Consider the following 15,650-nt stretch of genomic DNA (forward strand, 5'->3'; position numbering starts at 1 on the left):
AAGCCTGCGCCTGTACCAATGTGCCCACATCTACAAGCCTGCGCCTATACAAACGTAACCACATCTACAAGCCTGCGCCTGTACCAATGTGCCCACATCTACAAGCCTGCGCCTATACAAACGTAACCACATCTACAAGCCTGCGCCTGTTCCAATGTGCCCACATCTACGTGCCTGCGCCTATGTGACCGTACCAGTGTGCCCACATCTACGTGCCTGCGCCTATACCAATGTGCCCACATCTACAAGCCTGCGCCTATATCAATGTGACCATATCTACAAGCCTGCGCCTGTACCAATGTGCCCACATCTACAAGCCTGCGCCTATACCAACCTGCTCACATCTACAAGCCTGCGCCTATACCAACCTGCTCACATCTACAAGCCTGCGCCTATACCAATGTGCCCACATCTACAAGCCTGCGCCTATACAAACGTAACCACATCTACAAGCCTGCGCCTATACCAATGTGCCCACATCTACAAGCCTGCGCCTATACAAACGTAACCACATCTACAAGCCTGCGCCTGTACCAATGTGCCCACATCTACAAGCCTGCGCCTATACAAACGTAACCACATCTACAAGCCTGCGCCTATACCAATGTGCCCACATCTACATGCCTGCGCCTATACAAACGTAACCACATCTACAAGCCTGCGCCTGTACCAATGTGCCCACATCTACAAGCCTGCGCCTATACAAACGTAACCACATCTACAAGCCTGCGCCTGTTCCAATGTGCCCACATCTACAAGCCTGCGCCTATACCAATGTGCCCACATCTACAAGCCTGCGCCTATACCAATGTACCCACATGTACGTGCCTGCGCCTATACCAATGTGCCCACATCTACATGCCTGCGCCTATACCAATGTACCCACATCTACATGCCTGCGCCTATACCAATGTGCCCACATCTACATGCCTGCGCCTATACCAATGTACCCACATCTACATGCCTGCGCCTATACCAATGTGCCCACATCTACAAGCCTGCGCCTATACCAATGTGCCCACATCTACATGCCTGCGCCTATACCAATGTACCCACATCTACATGCCTGCGCCTATACCAATGTGCCCACATCTACATGCCTGCGCCTATACCAATGTGCCCACATCTACGTGCCTGCGCCTATACCAATGTGCCCACATCTACATGCCTGCGCCTATACCAATGTGCCCACATCTACATGCCTGCGCCTATACCAATGTACCCACATCTACATGCCTGCGCCTATACCAATGTGCCCACATCTACATGCCTGCGCCTATACCAATGTACCCACATCTACATGCCTGCGCCTATACCAATGTGCCCACATCTACAAGCCTGCGCCTATACCAATGTGCCCACATCTACATGCCTGCGCCTATACCAATGTACCCACATCTACATGCCTGCGCCTATACCAATGTGCCCACATCTACGTGCCTGCGCCTTTGTGCCTGTACCAGTGTGCCTAACATCTATGTGCCTAAGGCTGTGTGCACACGTTGCAGATTTTTCACTTTTTTTGCTATAAAAATGGGAAAATAACAGATACATTATGCATCCCATCATTTAGAATGCATTCTGCAATTTTTGTGCACATGATGCTTTTTTTTTTTCACGGAAAAAAATGTATCGTGGTAATAAACACAGCATGTTCATTAATTTTGCGGATTTTTTGTGGATTTCCTACTATATTATTGCGTTGGAAACCTCCGGAAAAATCTGCAAAAAAAAAAAAAATGCGGTAAAAACGCATGCGGACTTCTTGCAGAAAATGTCCTGTTTGCTTTTGATTTCTGTAAGACATCCTGAACGTGTGCACATAGCCTTCCATCTATGTGCCTGCGCAAGTTGAACAAACCTAATGACAACTTAATAAAACGGATGACACCATACTGTGTTGCTTTATTTGCATATTACAGCTTTGCATAGATATCACAAAACAGTAAAGCTTAGAAACACATTCCGTCGTATGTCTGATTTTTCTCCTTTATAAAAAAAAAAGTTAAAAAATGAGAAGCAGATCTCTGCTGTTACTATTAAAAAAATAAAATAAAACTGGTAATATGCATGTAAGGAGAAGGGTAAAGGAATGGTTACCACAGACAGTATTCCCATTAATAAGGCAGTGCGTCGGCCTAGGGCAGCATTTGGGTTTAGTGGCAAATAAAAAAACTAAACAAAAACAGGTAAATGTAAAGTATACAGCCGGTCAGGATGAAAGGGCACACTGCGGGTATTGTGTTCACCTTACATACACCCTTCACAAATCGGGCAGTGATAGATTATAAAACAAGACTGAACAGAACACTCGGGATTTCTTTTGTTTTAAGAAAACGTAAATATACAGGTGTTAGAAAATTTAAAAAAAGCAGAATAATTACAGCTGGTTACGTCATGGGGCCGGATTGGTCTCCCTCGCGAGCCGACCTTCATGCATCTCCCCAATTTTGTTTTTGGAGCCCATGTTGTGTTACCTGCTGACGTTCAGGAGTGATCAGTATTACTGAAATGAACCAGCGACAAAAAAAAAAAAAAAAAAAAAAAAGAAAGAACCTTCATGACCCTTCTACTCTATAGAACAGAGTGTTTAAGCATTTTTGGTACAGTATACCGTTCCCTTAAGCTACTGTGGCAGTCTTATGGAACTGTAATAATTTCCACACCAGGGTGAAAAGCCCTTCAATGATCCAGTCTTATGTATTTCACAGCTTTGCCTTCTCTATATGCAGAACTTATACTCCGTCATCTAGTTCAACTGGGCTTAGCGGAGCGTCATTCCCGGCCCAAACGACCATCGGGGCAGCTGCTAAGTAACGCTTTGTCAGTGTTTCCGCATGATCAGAGACCTCCACTTTCCACGTCCCTATGGCACCTTCCTCACTTTTCCCAGACACCTCTTTATCCACATTTGTACAGTCACCTCCTCCGCGCCGCCTATGTACACCTATATACACCTCTTTCATTTCCAACATTCTTCAATCCCTTCATCCTAATTTCCCACATAATCTGCGCCATCATAAAAGACAACTTCCTTGTTCGCTCAAGATCCAAACTCAACGTCCTATGTAGCGTCCATTCCATAAAATCACACGGGTCCAAAAAAGGGTCAGTAGAGAAGCTAGAAGCTGGACTGAAGGAGCGTGATCCGGATGGGTTCCCGCTCTTCTTTGCAGAAGTCAGTGACCTTGCCCATACTCAGAGGGTTATAATGCAAGTCCTCGATGAGGAAGTCATAACTTGCCACCTGTCCATTACACTTGGGTAGAGAGGAGCCCTCTTGTTTTGGGACAGGGCCGTGATCTCGGATCTCCCCCGGCATCTGTGCCGGCCAGTTCTCATAGTGTAGATTGATGGAGCGATCTTTGGTCATGTCGGGACTACGCGACCCTACAGGACAACGCTGCTGCTGCTGCTCCTCTTTCTTAGTGTAGGCCTTTTCACTTTGTAGTGCACTAGTTTGGCAGTGGTCTCGGGCGTCACGCTGTTTGCTGCTGTGGGAATCTTTCAGAAAGTCCCATGGATACACTTCATCCGATGTGGAGACGTCACTGCTCGTATCACAGTCATCGGATAAGGCTTTGGCTGTGGACCCAAATACAAGAGGTGTCAGACTGAGCATCAATCATCTGAAAAGTGAACGTGTCATCAAAAATCACCTGCTGTATTCACATTTGTTTTTGTTTTTTTTCATTAAACATGTTGATGTTTTTTGAAAAAAACAAAAAAATGTTTCTTCTTCATATATAAATTAAACAGAAGTCACATTTCCCACTGGCTTCTAAGCCTTAGAATTACATTTTTGCTCTTTACAAAAGACTTTCCAGAAGTCTCATTATCATGACAGACAGGATTACAAGGAAAAGTAAAAGCACCATCTACAGTAAAGAACACAGGATGCACCCCATTCACCAGCTCATTGCTTCTCTCCACAATGACCTGTGTCTGGACCAGAGCGTGCCTAGTTGTATAGCAGACATGGGCAACACATCTGGCCTGGACCGAGACAGCCGAGGGGCTGGAAAACCGTGACTTAGATGCCGCACAGTGCCCTCCCACGCCCTCCCACTCGCTCGCTGTCTCCATCCGGTCACCTGTAAACACTTTGCTGCGTTGGGAGGCCTCCGATGCCAGTGTATAGGACAGGTTGACAATCCGTTCCCGCTCTTCCTCTAGTGACATAGTGAAGCCTTCTTCATCCCTGAAAGGTTAAAAGTCCAAATGTACAACTTGAAATATTTACAAGGAATATCGTAGCTCTTATAATCGCCCCAACAACAAACATGTATATAGCCTTATTGTGGGGTTATGGGATATTTCCCTTTACTCATTATAAGGAACCTGTCAGCCAATTCACGCTGCCCAAACCGCGGCCACCATGAATCAGAGCTTGGCTACACAATTGCACTCGGGTAGCTTTTTCTTGGAAATGCGGCTGTGTTTCAGATAAAACAGTTTGAAGGACCTGTAGGAATACACAAGACTTGTCCGCCACCGCCCAGGACGGTTTCTTCCTATACTATCCTAATTGATTCACAGGTTTTCCATTATGGAAGAGACCTGCCAATCACTCGGAGCATTACTAGGAGTAGCCGGCCAGGGCTGGTGCCAGCCAAGTCTCCTCTCTGCCTATAGCGCACTGCTTTGGCAGTTGGAATCAAGTGACGAGTTCTCGTTCTACACATCCTTTCCTACTGGTAGAGATGACCATACCTGGTCCTAGAATTGGTGCTTTTCAGTCTGTCTCCAGTCTTTGACTTTCCTTCTACTGCTTCGGGCTGATGTTTGACACTTCCTGTGGTTTCTTCACCAGATCTGGACTGAAATCAGAAAATGAATTCCGCATTCACACTTATGCCAATAATATACATAATGACTTATGCCAACACCTGACTTATGCAGAAAAGCACAATTTCAGTGGCCAGGACTGCATGCATGTAACTCCCACGTACCCAACACTCTCCGAACATGGTGAAATTGTGCCCAACACAACTCACAGCTCTGTGCCATGCACTCCGAACCATGCACCCCATGCCAGGATAATCCCCTAAAACACCCCCCCAGGGGTGATCACACAATGCAGCATAGAAGCAATGGACCCAGCATGCAAACAATATATGTTTGAAGCTTACCCCCTGCTTATCGTAGCTGCCATTGTGCATATCTTTTTTCAGTTGCATACAGGCAGCCGTGACAATTTTACTGCTGGTTCTTAACGGTGGAGTCACCTTTACCATCGGAGAGATCTCATGACTGGTTACAGAGGTGATGTTTTCGGTCTGCGGCTCCATCACGACACTGTAGGTCGGGTCCTCCAGCATGGTGTCCGGTGAGGACTTTTTTGCATTAGTGCTCCCAGTTTTTCCATGCAGTGGTGCAGATGTGTTGCTGGGGTAAAAGGACGCAGTAACCCTCACGAGTGTTGGTTTTCGCTGTTCTGTAGAGGTTTTATCCACGTGTTGAGAGCTGCTGGAATCCGAGGAAGAAGATCTCAGCTGCAGGAAAATGGTAATACAAGATATAAGAAATTAATTTGTACGGTAGAGAACTTGCAGCCACTGCACAACATGTGGAGCTGTGCAACTTCAAGCAGCCGATCACCGGAGACGATGGAAGTTCCCACCCATTCATCGGCTACTGACGGTCCATCCTAAGGGAAGGCCATCAATTTTATGGTCTTCAAAATAATTTTAAGTGGAAATCTAAAAACAAATATTCTTTCGCATAAATGTCATTTTGTGTATTTTCAAATTAATATGTATCAAACACATTCATTACTCACGATAAGCCGCGGAGTACTTACCCTGCCCCCTATGGAACCGGTTGCAGATCTTTGGGAGTTCTGACGTTGAGCTGTAACACCAGGTTTAGGTTTCTCATGAATCTGAGCCTCCTGATGTCTACGCATTCTCTCCATCTGCTCCTCAGCGCTCATTCTTTGCTTCCTAACTGTTCCCATCTCTGACATATTGGGAGGCGATGCCTAAAAAAAATCCAAAAAGTAGAGAAGGTCAAGCTTTTGGGATGTAGGGAGGAGAAATAATCTTATACCTTTATGTATGCTTTACCTTTGGCTCTAGAGTCATCTTGGTGCTTGAAGGTATGGGTATTGGGCAGGAAGACTGAACCGGTCGACCATCTGCCACATCTTTGGTAGGCAGAGACGCTTCTTACATGCAAGAAGATCAATAAGATGGCTTACAATAAGATAAAGTATATAGATTATATTATATACACATACACACACCAAGGACTAACACTGGAACGTTGTCCCCAGTATCTCTCAGTAGTGCAGCCTCAGAGTCACGGGGCTACCGCGACAGAGAGGTTCCAGAGAACCACAGGGCTCTGAGCCTCGTTCACACACGATGAACAGAAGCTCTTCTCCCGAGTGCTGACCTGGCTGTCTTGTGCCAGCAGGGCAGGAGTTAAAGCTGGTTACTGAAGGTGCTGAGAGCTAGGTCTCTCAGCTGATTAGGTTTTGGTAATCACCGCTCCTATATAGGCTCAGCTTTGTCTTCAACTGTAGTCAGTGATCAGTTCTGCTGCCTGGCTTGGAGGTTGAAGGAGTGTGGTGTTTTGGAGCTTGGAGGTTTATTTACAGAGATTGGTGTCTGCTGTTTTGGTTGCATGTTAAACCTGTTTTCCTTCCTAGTTTTTTCCTTCTCTTCCCTTCTGTGTGTTACCTCTGTGGTTGTGTGAGCATTTGGTGAGTTTGAGACTTTTAGTTACCTTGTCTGTATACCCTGTTTATTGTTGTATTTTTACACTGGTGCAGTCCTCCTCCCTGGTGGGGAAAGGGGGCCACTAATAGGGCCTGCACAGAAGACAGGGATACGCTGGCGGCTCAGGCCTCCTAACCATCATAGGTACCCCTGAGATAAGGAAAGCCAGGGCCCCTTATAGTGGCAGAGACAGGTGCGGGTCCCCGTACGCCATCCTGCCCTTATCGCCGTTATCAGCGTGACACTCAGGTTTCTGGACACCACCAGGGATGTCATTCCAACTAGGCTAGATCCATGGATGAGGTGGATTTGGCAAGAAGAATCTGGAAACACCTTTGGACAAAGCCAAATCACAGAGTACATGCCCCCCTGGACAGCTGCGTCTATTATTATCTGGGAGCCATTAGAAGCCTCCTAAGCAAAATCTATGGGAAGTCATGCTTTGCCACCTACAAGCGTGTCAATTTTTGCACTCCCCCCTTTTATTTTTTATTTCTTCCCAGGAATGGCATTGGCATCCAGATAATAAAAAAGTGCCATAAAAAACAGCAATGTCGTCATCAGAATTGCTCAGTAGCGCAGCCTTAGACTTATAACTTCACGCCCTAAATATACTACAAGATAAATTACAAATGTCAAATATGTTTTAAGAGAAAAAGTTTTTTTTTTTTTTTTCCCCCCAAATTTTACTTTTTACTTAAGCAGAGAGAAATTATTTGGGAGGCCACCTTACTGGAAATGTTAAAAAGGTAACTGGTTACTAACACTACCCCGACGCACGTAGAGGTAGCCTAGGATAGAGAGTGCAAAACACTATGAAAGAAGTCTATTACAGCACCATCTGCTAGCTTTTATTGATATGCAAATTAGGACTGCAAGTTCTCTGATGGTCATTTTTACTATTGTTCAGGATGTATCAGCTGGGTGGAAAACTGCAGGCTTCCGTAGAGGGGAAAAAGTAATGAACGACAGCTGTTTGAGAGCAGTGAAGAGGTGAATTGGTCAATTTGGTCAACTTTTATATAATATGTATAGGGTCCAAAATGTAGAAGGTATCCTGTACTGATCCTAACACGTACAACTATCTACCATGCAAAAGAAACTTTTTAGGCAGGGATATTAAAACTTTAAAAAATAAAAAAAATTAGGTACTTACCACTAGGTGTACTTGGCGACTGCGGTGCAGTTACGCTCTCTGGCGGCTCAAATACTCTTTCTTGATCAACCTATAAAGAAAAGAGAAAAAAAATAAAGTTACAAACAATATTAAATTAAATGAATAATAAAGAAATTCCAAATGTTTAGTGCATATACAAAGATTAACGAGAGAACCAAACCTGGGAAAAGTGGAGCAGTTGCCCATGACTACCAGTGCAAATCGGTCCAAGCACGGAAAATCTGCGGCTCTCTAGACCCGAGCGTCACAGCTTCATATAGGTCCATCAGGCAAATTCTGATTGGTTGGCAATTACTCCACTTTTCCTTTTCTTCAGTTTTAATACCTCATTCAGAGGTCTGTGTTACATCAGTGATTTTAATGGAACCTATGCACATAGTCTATGATTCAAATCACATTTTTTTCTTTAAAAGTGTCCATAAATAAAAAAAAATTAATAAATATAGATTAGCAAATAATTTATCCAATTTACACATTTAAGTGAATGGATCCATGAAAAAAATTTGAAAAACTGGCAGGACAATGATGGGGTCCTGGTTCACCCTACTGCCGTCTATCACATTTGTTTGCTAGGAAAAGCTTCAGAAGCCTTGATCATTTTTTTTTTTTGTTTTAAATATCAAAAATAAGGGTTCTGGTAAAAACTGATATTTGATATATTAATATATCACATTGATGAAAAAATATTTTTATTCACGCATAAGTAAAAAAAAAATACAAAAAACAAACAGAATGTGGGGCAAATTCAGGAATGTAATTGCTTTGACTAAGAGTTAACTCTTGAAAAATATATTATTCCGGTCTGATCACCAGACGTTCTAGGTTTCTGGAGGCCCTTGTGTAAAGGACTCTGTATGAATGGATTTACACTCGCCTGGACACTGGCCACCACTCTAGTCTGTCCATCACTTTCAGAACTGGATGTTGGGTGATCTTTGGGAAGAGGTGGTCTGGGAGGAATGGCTTCAGACTCCTTAAAAGTTGAAAATGTAATGGTATTAGTTTTACTCACTTGTAAACTATTATTATTTTAATGATCTTTCACTCTCCATTCATGGATAAAATCTGGATCTCTATCCACATGGCCATGGGATTTCCATCTACAGTACTGTAAGATCTAGTGCCGTTTGGATTTTTCCATTCACTAGATATAGAAGTACACAGAAAATAATGTGGATTCACTTACACTGGGATTTTTCTCTTGGACATAGGGATTCAGTCCAGACTGATGGTAAAGAAAACTTCTCTGGAAGGTTGTCGGAGTCTCGCTGGCAGGGGACGGTGGCATCATCACTGCTGTGTAGAGAGATAACAAGTCTATTAATTCGATGAGAAAATCCACTTACCACTTTGGGGGAAAACAGAAAAATCTCAGATTGGGGGAATCACAGCAATGAAAATAATGTGTTTAAATACCGGGGTGTCTGGCAGGATCAGGAATGGCGTGAAAGTTGGCTTTGTTAAATCTGAGGCCGGATATGATATCATTGATCATCCACAGATCTCTCTGAGCAGCCGCCTGGTCCTGAAAAACACAAGAAAAGCCCTGAATATAGAAAACACAATGATCGAGACAGGACTAGATCTCCTGACTGCCCGGTGAGGTACGTATGGAGTGTGTCTATAAGGCTACTCTCACACTAGCGTCGTACGACGCACGTCGCAATGCGTCGTTTTGGTGAAAAAACGCATCCTGCAAAATTGCTGGCAGGATGCGATTCTTCTCTATAGACTAACATTAGCGACGCATTGCGACGCTTTGCCACACGTCGCAACCGTCGTGCGACGGTTGCGTCGGACCGTCGAAACCAAAAAACGTTGCATGTAACGTTTTTTGGTGAGTCGTGTCCGCCATTTCCGACCGCACATGCGCGGCCGGAACTCCGCCACCCTCCTCCCCGCAGCTCAGAATGGGGCAGCGGATGCGTTGAAAAACTGCATCCGCTGCCCCCGTTGTGCGGCGCTTTCACAGTATGCGTCGGTACGTCTCAACGTCGCATTGCGACATGCATTGTACGACGCTAGTGTGAAAGTAGCCTAACCTGCGATGCCCGGTCACTTACCTGTGGGTGTCCTATCTGACTGACCCGTTCCAGCGTCTCCCTCAGGGTGTGCAGTTCATTTTCTAGTAGTCGGTATTCGTCCCATGCACGGTCTCGGTCCTGATTAGGGAGATGCAAACCATCACTATTTTTTCATGACTTATTAGCAATGCGAACATTACAGTCGGATTTTAAAACTGAAGAACATACATTTGGCAAACACAATAAATTCTATTTTCTGGGGCAGAAATGGAGATCTAATTCTAGAACATGGCGATTCATAATTCTTCCTCAATGTGATAGAATTACTGTGATCCTGTATAAATAAAACTGGTTTTAAAGGTTTTTCTACTTTCAAGTGCTCAAACATATATTGAACCAGTCTCCCCCCACACCGTCAAGAGCCAGACGCTACCCTGCAATCCCCTGGGTGACCTCAGAGCCAGGTTAATAAGGCTACAGAGCCACCTGCCGGCCCAAAATTCTGCTTTTGTGATTATGAAAATTAGGCTTACAAGGGCTCTGCTGGATGCATGGGTGCACTCACAAACTATGGCGCCTAAAAGCTTCTCCCCGCAAGCGCTGCCCTCTGCTTCTTCTACCCGAGAGACTCTGCTGCATAACATAACTTCTACTGTCCGCTGTCAATGAAGAAGCCAGGGTCAGCACCGACGGGGAGAAGCCAAGAGGAGCCATAGACTGCAAGTGCACAGATATGGCCACCATATCGATAAAAGCCAAATTTTGGCACAATGGGTCAGCAGGTTGCAACTTAATAGTAATCTTTTACATAATAGGATAGCATGGACTAGCACCACCTATATAACAGGATACTGGGCCATACACCAAACAAGCATCCTCTCAAATCAAATCCACAGAAATAAATATATTAATGGTTTTCAGTGTTTCGCTTAGTTTAGAGGTTTTTCAGGTGGTTTTCAGAGCAGAATCCAGCTGAAAAGGCCATCATCATGTGTGCATACCCCAAGTCTCTTTTATTGGCGAGTTTTATTCAGAAGTCATTTCAGATTAATAAAACTTTGGATTTGTTTGCCTCAAATCCTGTATGAACGCCACAGCCTTACTGTTCATTCATGATCTGTATGCCTATAGAGGACGTCTACTCACCAAAGAGAGGTCGCACAGCCTGGCGCGCACATACACCAGGTCGTCCTGTAGGAGCCTCTGCTGATACCAGATATTCTCAATTACTTGTTCCTGACCCTGGAACTCATCCAGGTGTTGATGGGTTAACTGAAGCGCATCCTCCAACTTTTCCTAATGCGAAAATACAAAAGTAATGTGAAGAGTTCCATCATGTGGATCCTGTACATTTGGATGGTCACCTTCACAAATGGTTTGTAGTAAATTAGGTGTTAAAATACAGGTAGTGATCCTCACTGAAAATACGAGTATAAATGGCCAGGAGCGCTTGATAATTTTATTACTACCAGCCACTGATCCAGTGAGGTCTGTAGAACTCCTCCTGCGATTCATTGGCATGCCTTATGGCTAGAAAACCACATATACCTGGGCTCCAGTGGTAAAGCTACATGATCCATGGAGGATAGAAACTTGTATAGTGAGATGGCTGAAACATAAGTTTTTTCTGTATTTTTGCTTGTCTTGTTATTCCTTGATTGCTAATAATTGAGGGCATCATTTCTCAACAATGGAGGAATATGACCCAAGGAGAAAGAACTGGAGGGGAGCCCTGTACTGGTGATCGGAAACACAGATTAATGTGGGCAGAATCCATAGATTTTGACAGCATTGACGGACCATCCAATGTGCAACGGAGCCCAAATCTTCCCTGACAGTGAAGAAAAAGATTAGACAAATAGAATTACAATTCCCGATGCTGCAAACTGTCTCTTCAGAGAGTCAAAGCATTGGAACTTTAGTGCAACCTATTGGAAGCAGTGACCCTAAAAGTCAATATCGACCATTTGCGTATTTAGTTTCCCAGGAGTATGCATGGCTTTTAAGTCTCCTCACTATGACATGCAAGATAAGGCTTGTCACACTCCACAAGGAGAAAATAAACCCAGAAACACTGTCTGCAAATTGAGTGTCTGGTTTGGCTTTATCCCAAGTCATATTGAAGGCTCATTGAAGGGTCAATATTGACTTTTACAATTGCTGCTTCAAATAGGTGGAACTAAAGTTCAAATCCTCTTCTTCTCTGAAGAGCATTTGCATATTTAAATTTCCCTGAGGAGCGTGCATTGCTTTTAAGTCTCCTCGCTCTGACATGTCAGGCCTGACATGTCACTCTCCACAAGGAGCTATTATCAAGGAAGATAGTGGATTATATCCGCGCTGTCGGACAATTCAGAATACAAAACATAGTTACAGGATGATGGTGGTTTATTCTACACGTTTAGAAGTCATATATGACTTCTTCTTCAGGAAACACCACAAAGATAGTCAGCTGACATATAAGCCTTGTCTCTACACCACCAGGTGAGCAGTTTTTGATCGAAATTGCACATTGTAGAACATGGGATAAGACCTTATTTGCGCTCCTTGTTTTCCTACAGTTTGCACTACTAGTACTCTCCACAAGGAGAAACATTACCCCTTAGAGCCCAATTTCCAATCCTGAAAGTCCTACGATTCCCAAAACTGAAGCCAGGTGCAACCTGATCCCCACTGAAAACACATGCATGCGCATGTGTGTATGAAAGTTGGGAAAGAGTGGCTAGAGTTGGTAAAAATCAATTTTTTGGGCCTGGTCCAGCGCTCATCCTCAGTAATCTGTGGTTCCTGAACAGGAACCCTGAGAATCGCTTCCTACTTCCAGAAATCTGCGGCTCTTCTGACATCCTCGTTGGTTGCAGCATTATGTGACATCGTACCAGGCTGGCTACTCAAAAAAAAAAAGAACTCCAGATGATGGGAGGCAGGAGGTGGTCCTCAGGGTGGTGGCCGGAGGTCATGGCTGATGGACCAGGTCCTGCACATTGATTTGGACCATCTGCAATAGGTGCGTAATCACCTTCATATTTATCATTTATTAACGAGGCATATAAATATTTGTGGGAAAATTCCTTTAGACATCTTCCGATTATTAAAAGCTAAACTACCTTTTCAACTCGAAGATGAGCTGATTCCTCCTCAATTCCGGCAAGGAGCTTATCCTGACCGCACATCTTCGTCAGTAGAACCTGTAATGGAAGTCGAAAAGTTAGAGAGGAATCGAGACATTTATCGGAACTTTGAAAAGATACAAACATTCATAACTATATTCTATATTGGAGGATAAGATGAGAAATTACTTCATGTTCTCTTATTCTGCACAACAGTAGGATCGCTAGAAGTTCTACCCGTGGATGTCAACCAAGCAAAAATTGCTGGAGAGTCCAGAAAAATTGATGACTTATCCTTGAACCTGGTTGAAGCTGATCATAGTTCAGTAGATCAACGAGATTGTTATTTTACATCTCCCAAAAAGTACAGGCCATTATATAAATTAAATTGGTGCATTCAGTACGTCTAATACTACTATTGGAATAAATCTAAAAAGTAATAAAAATACTTACATCAATACCATTTTCTGCCATGCGAGGCGGGTATGGAGCTCGGTACTGGGTGGTACCTGATGGCTAAACAATTAGGACATGGTAAATCCCAATTTTCAATAGAGGCAGATATTACATAGTGCTTCACTTTTCATTAAGTAGATGTAAAAGATCTATCAAAATAGCAGATGGTACAAAGATCTCCTTCAGATACACCAATGGTGCTGGTCCTACGAGAAGGGACCTCCACCGTACTACTACGACCCTCATCTTCTAAACATACAATTGAACTGATGTGTAATATTCGCAAAAAGAAACTTACCACAGAACTCAATGACAGTCGCTTTCCGGCAGGTAGATGAGGACGACTGGAACCAGGGGGCAAAGGTGGCAGATGGGAATAACTCGCAGAACCCTGCAGAGCAAGAACAGTTTGGGTTTGATATTTTTCGCTTTTAAAAACAAAACTATGCTCCGGCATGAAGCAAGGAAATCTTACGGAGAGTATAATTAAAGGTAAGTAAAATGTAAAAATATTACTAACATGCAAATATAAATGTAATAAATAAAATATATATATATATATTACATGTAGACTTAAGTTATGGAAAACTGCAAAATTAACATCTAGGCAAGTTATTGATTTAAAAAATAAATAAATGGATGGTTTATTGGTGAACCAAGAAAATATTCCCCTTCACTTGGATTATAGGATCCACTGGCACAAATAATACTAATAATAAACAATAAATCAACAACTGTAATAATGATTATAATTATTATTTAATAACTCATCCAATGATCCACTCACCATTTTTGACAGGTGCCTCGGTGTGTTGCCAAGACCTCGACCGGAACATACTGCTGGGGGAAGGAATGACCTTTCTGAATACTACAGGCAAAAAGAGATGGAAAAAAAAATTTTTCATTACAATTATTTTCCTGTTTTGATAAATTTTCCATCTTACTTTGGTTCTGCAGAACAAGTACAGGAAACACAAGTGACGTGTGCGCTGTGATCCTAACATCCACAACTATGAATTACTTCTATGAACATTGATTAAAGCATATAATTTGTACCATTAACAAAGTAAAAAAAAGCAACGTGAACCGCATTCCGAATAAAGGCCTACCCTTGGTCCTTGGCTCCTGTGTCTTCTTAGTGATGGAGTCAGAGACAGCTCTGCGGGGTATTCTTCTACTATTACCCTCTCTGATGGAGCATTCGGTCTGATTTGCAGTCTATTATTGGGATACCCATGGACTCTAGGAGGTAAATTCATTCCACAACTTTCCAGCCTTTCATCTTCTGCCCCCAAAGGTTGAGATCTTCGGGAATATCGATTAGGACCTTTTGACATTGTAGATGAAGTGAAAGCCTCATCAGATGGCAATACATCGTACCTATCGGCTGGAGTTTGAGGCCTCGATGCGGACTTTACTAAGTGGCTTCTGGTTCGAGAGCCACTTACAAAATAATCTCCTGGTCTTTCTTCACCGTGTCTGACAGTTGCAGAATTAGGAACTCTGTCTTCTGAAGGAAGGATGTCTACTCTGCCAATCGGTGTATTGGATCGAACGGTTATTCTTCCCAAAGATGGAGATCCGGTCACAGCCACAAACACATCCTCATTGGAAGAAGTTTTATGTTGCTGCGTTTGGACTTTTGGACTGACGATTGGTGTCGGGGGCATGTCTCTCTTGGTTGGACTTCCGATAGACAACACAACGTTTCCCTGAGGACTCTCTGGATAATGAGGAGATTTCTCGCAAAGCAAAGGGCTTCCATACTTCAAGTTCGGAGGAGGATTTTTCTTTAGCATTTTATGTCTAGAAACCTCTGAAGGTGTGGGAGGAAGAGACTGCGATCTTGAGGCTTTGATTATCCTCTGGACTACATACTCCACTCTTTCTGGAGAATGGCATGTGGTGGTCCTTGATGGAGAGCAAGAAAGTGGAGACATTTTTCTTCCATCTTGTGTTTCGGGAAGCTCAGCTTGTGCCATGAATTTTTCATCTTTCAAGTTCCAGTTCCGCTCCAAGATGTCAGTTCTATACATATGAGAAGGCACAACGGCTGGAGAAGAAGGAGCAGAGCGGGAGTGAGGAGAGGAATATTCTTCATGTGGGAATTCAGATCCCTTTGGTGGATGTCTAGGAGGACTCTTGTCTTGGTAAGATC

General features: G+C 43.5%; 1 protein-coding gene across 9 annotated transcripts in view; it reads right to left on the reverse strand.

Moving 5' to 3' along the window:
* Nucleotides 1-1,876: 1,876 nt before the first annotated feature.
* The window catches only part of PLEKHA4 (pleckstrin homology domain containing A4), a 78,195-nt gene continuing 64,421 nt past the window's right edge, over nucleotides 1,877-15,650 (reverse strand). For 3 of the 9 annotated variants that reach the window (XM_069741794.1, XM_069741795.1, XM_069741791.1), the window contains exons 8-24: nucleotides 14,602-15,649; nucleotides 14,280-14,360; nucleotides 13,791-13,883; nucleotides 13,490-13,552; nucleotides 13,034-13,114; nucleotides 11,073-11,222; nucleotides 9,966-10,064; nucleotides 9,319-9,427; nucleotides 9,089-9,198; nucleotides 8,777-8,875; nucleotides 7,882-7,951; nucleotides 6,069-6,169; nucleotides 5,804-5,983; nucleotides 5,133-5,495; nucleotides 4,714-4,820; nucleotides 4,095-4,201; nucleotides 1,877-3,585 (exon numbers count right to left, since the gene is read on the reverse strand). In XM_069741794.1, the coding sequence (XP_069597895.1) occupies nucleotides 3,122-3,585; nucleotides 4,095-4,201; nucleotides 4,714-4,820; nucleotides 5,133-5,495; nucleotides 5,804-5,983; nucleotides 6,069-6,169; nucleotides 7,882-7,951; nucleotides 8,777-8,875; nucleotides 9,089-9,198; nucleotides 9,319-9,427; nucleotides 9,966-10,064; nucleotides 11,073-11,222; nucleotides 13,034-13,114; nucleotides 13,490-13,552; nucleotides 13,791-13,883; nucleotides 14,280-14,360; nucleotides 14,602-15,649 (3,325 nt within the window). In that variant the 3' untranslated portion in view covers nucleotides 1,877-3,121. The remainder of the gene's footprint in view (nucleotides 3,586-4,094; nucleotides 4,202-4,713; nucleotides 4,821-5,132; nucleotides 5,496-5,803; nucleotides 5,984-6,068; nucleotides 6,170-7,881; nucleotides 7,952-8,776; nucleotides 8,876-9,088; nucleotides 9,199-9,318; nucleotides 9,428-9,965; nucleotides 10,065-11,072; nucleotides 11,223-13,033; nucleotides 13,115-13,489; nucleotides 13,553-13,790; nucleotides 13,884-14,279; nucleotides 14,361-14,601; nucleotide 15,650) is intronic. The other 6 variants (XM_069741799.1, XM_069741798.1, XM_069741792.1 and 3 more) reach the window with 5 other exon arrangements.

This window comes from Ranitomeya imitator, chromosome 10 (genome assembly GCF_032444005.1).
Source record: "Ranitomeya imitator isolate aRanImi1 chromosome 10, aRanImi1.pri, whole genome shotgun sequence".
In the NCBI taxonomy this organism is placed as follows: Eukaryota; Metazoa; Chordata; class Amphibia; order Anura; family Dendrobatidae; genus Ranitomeya; species Ranitomeya imitator.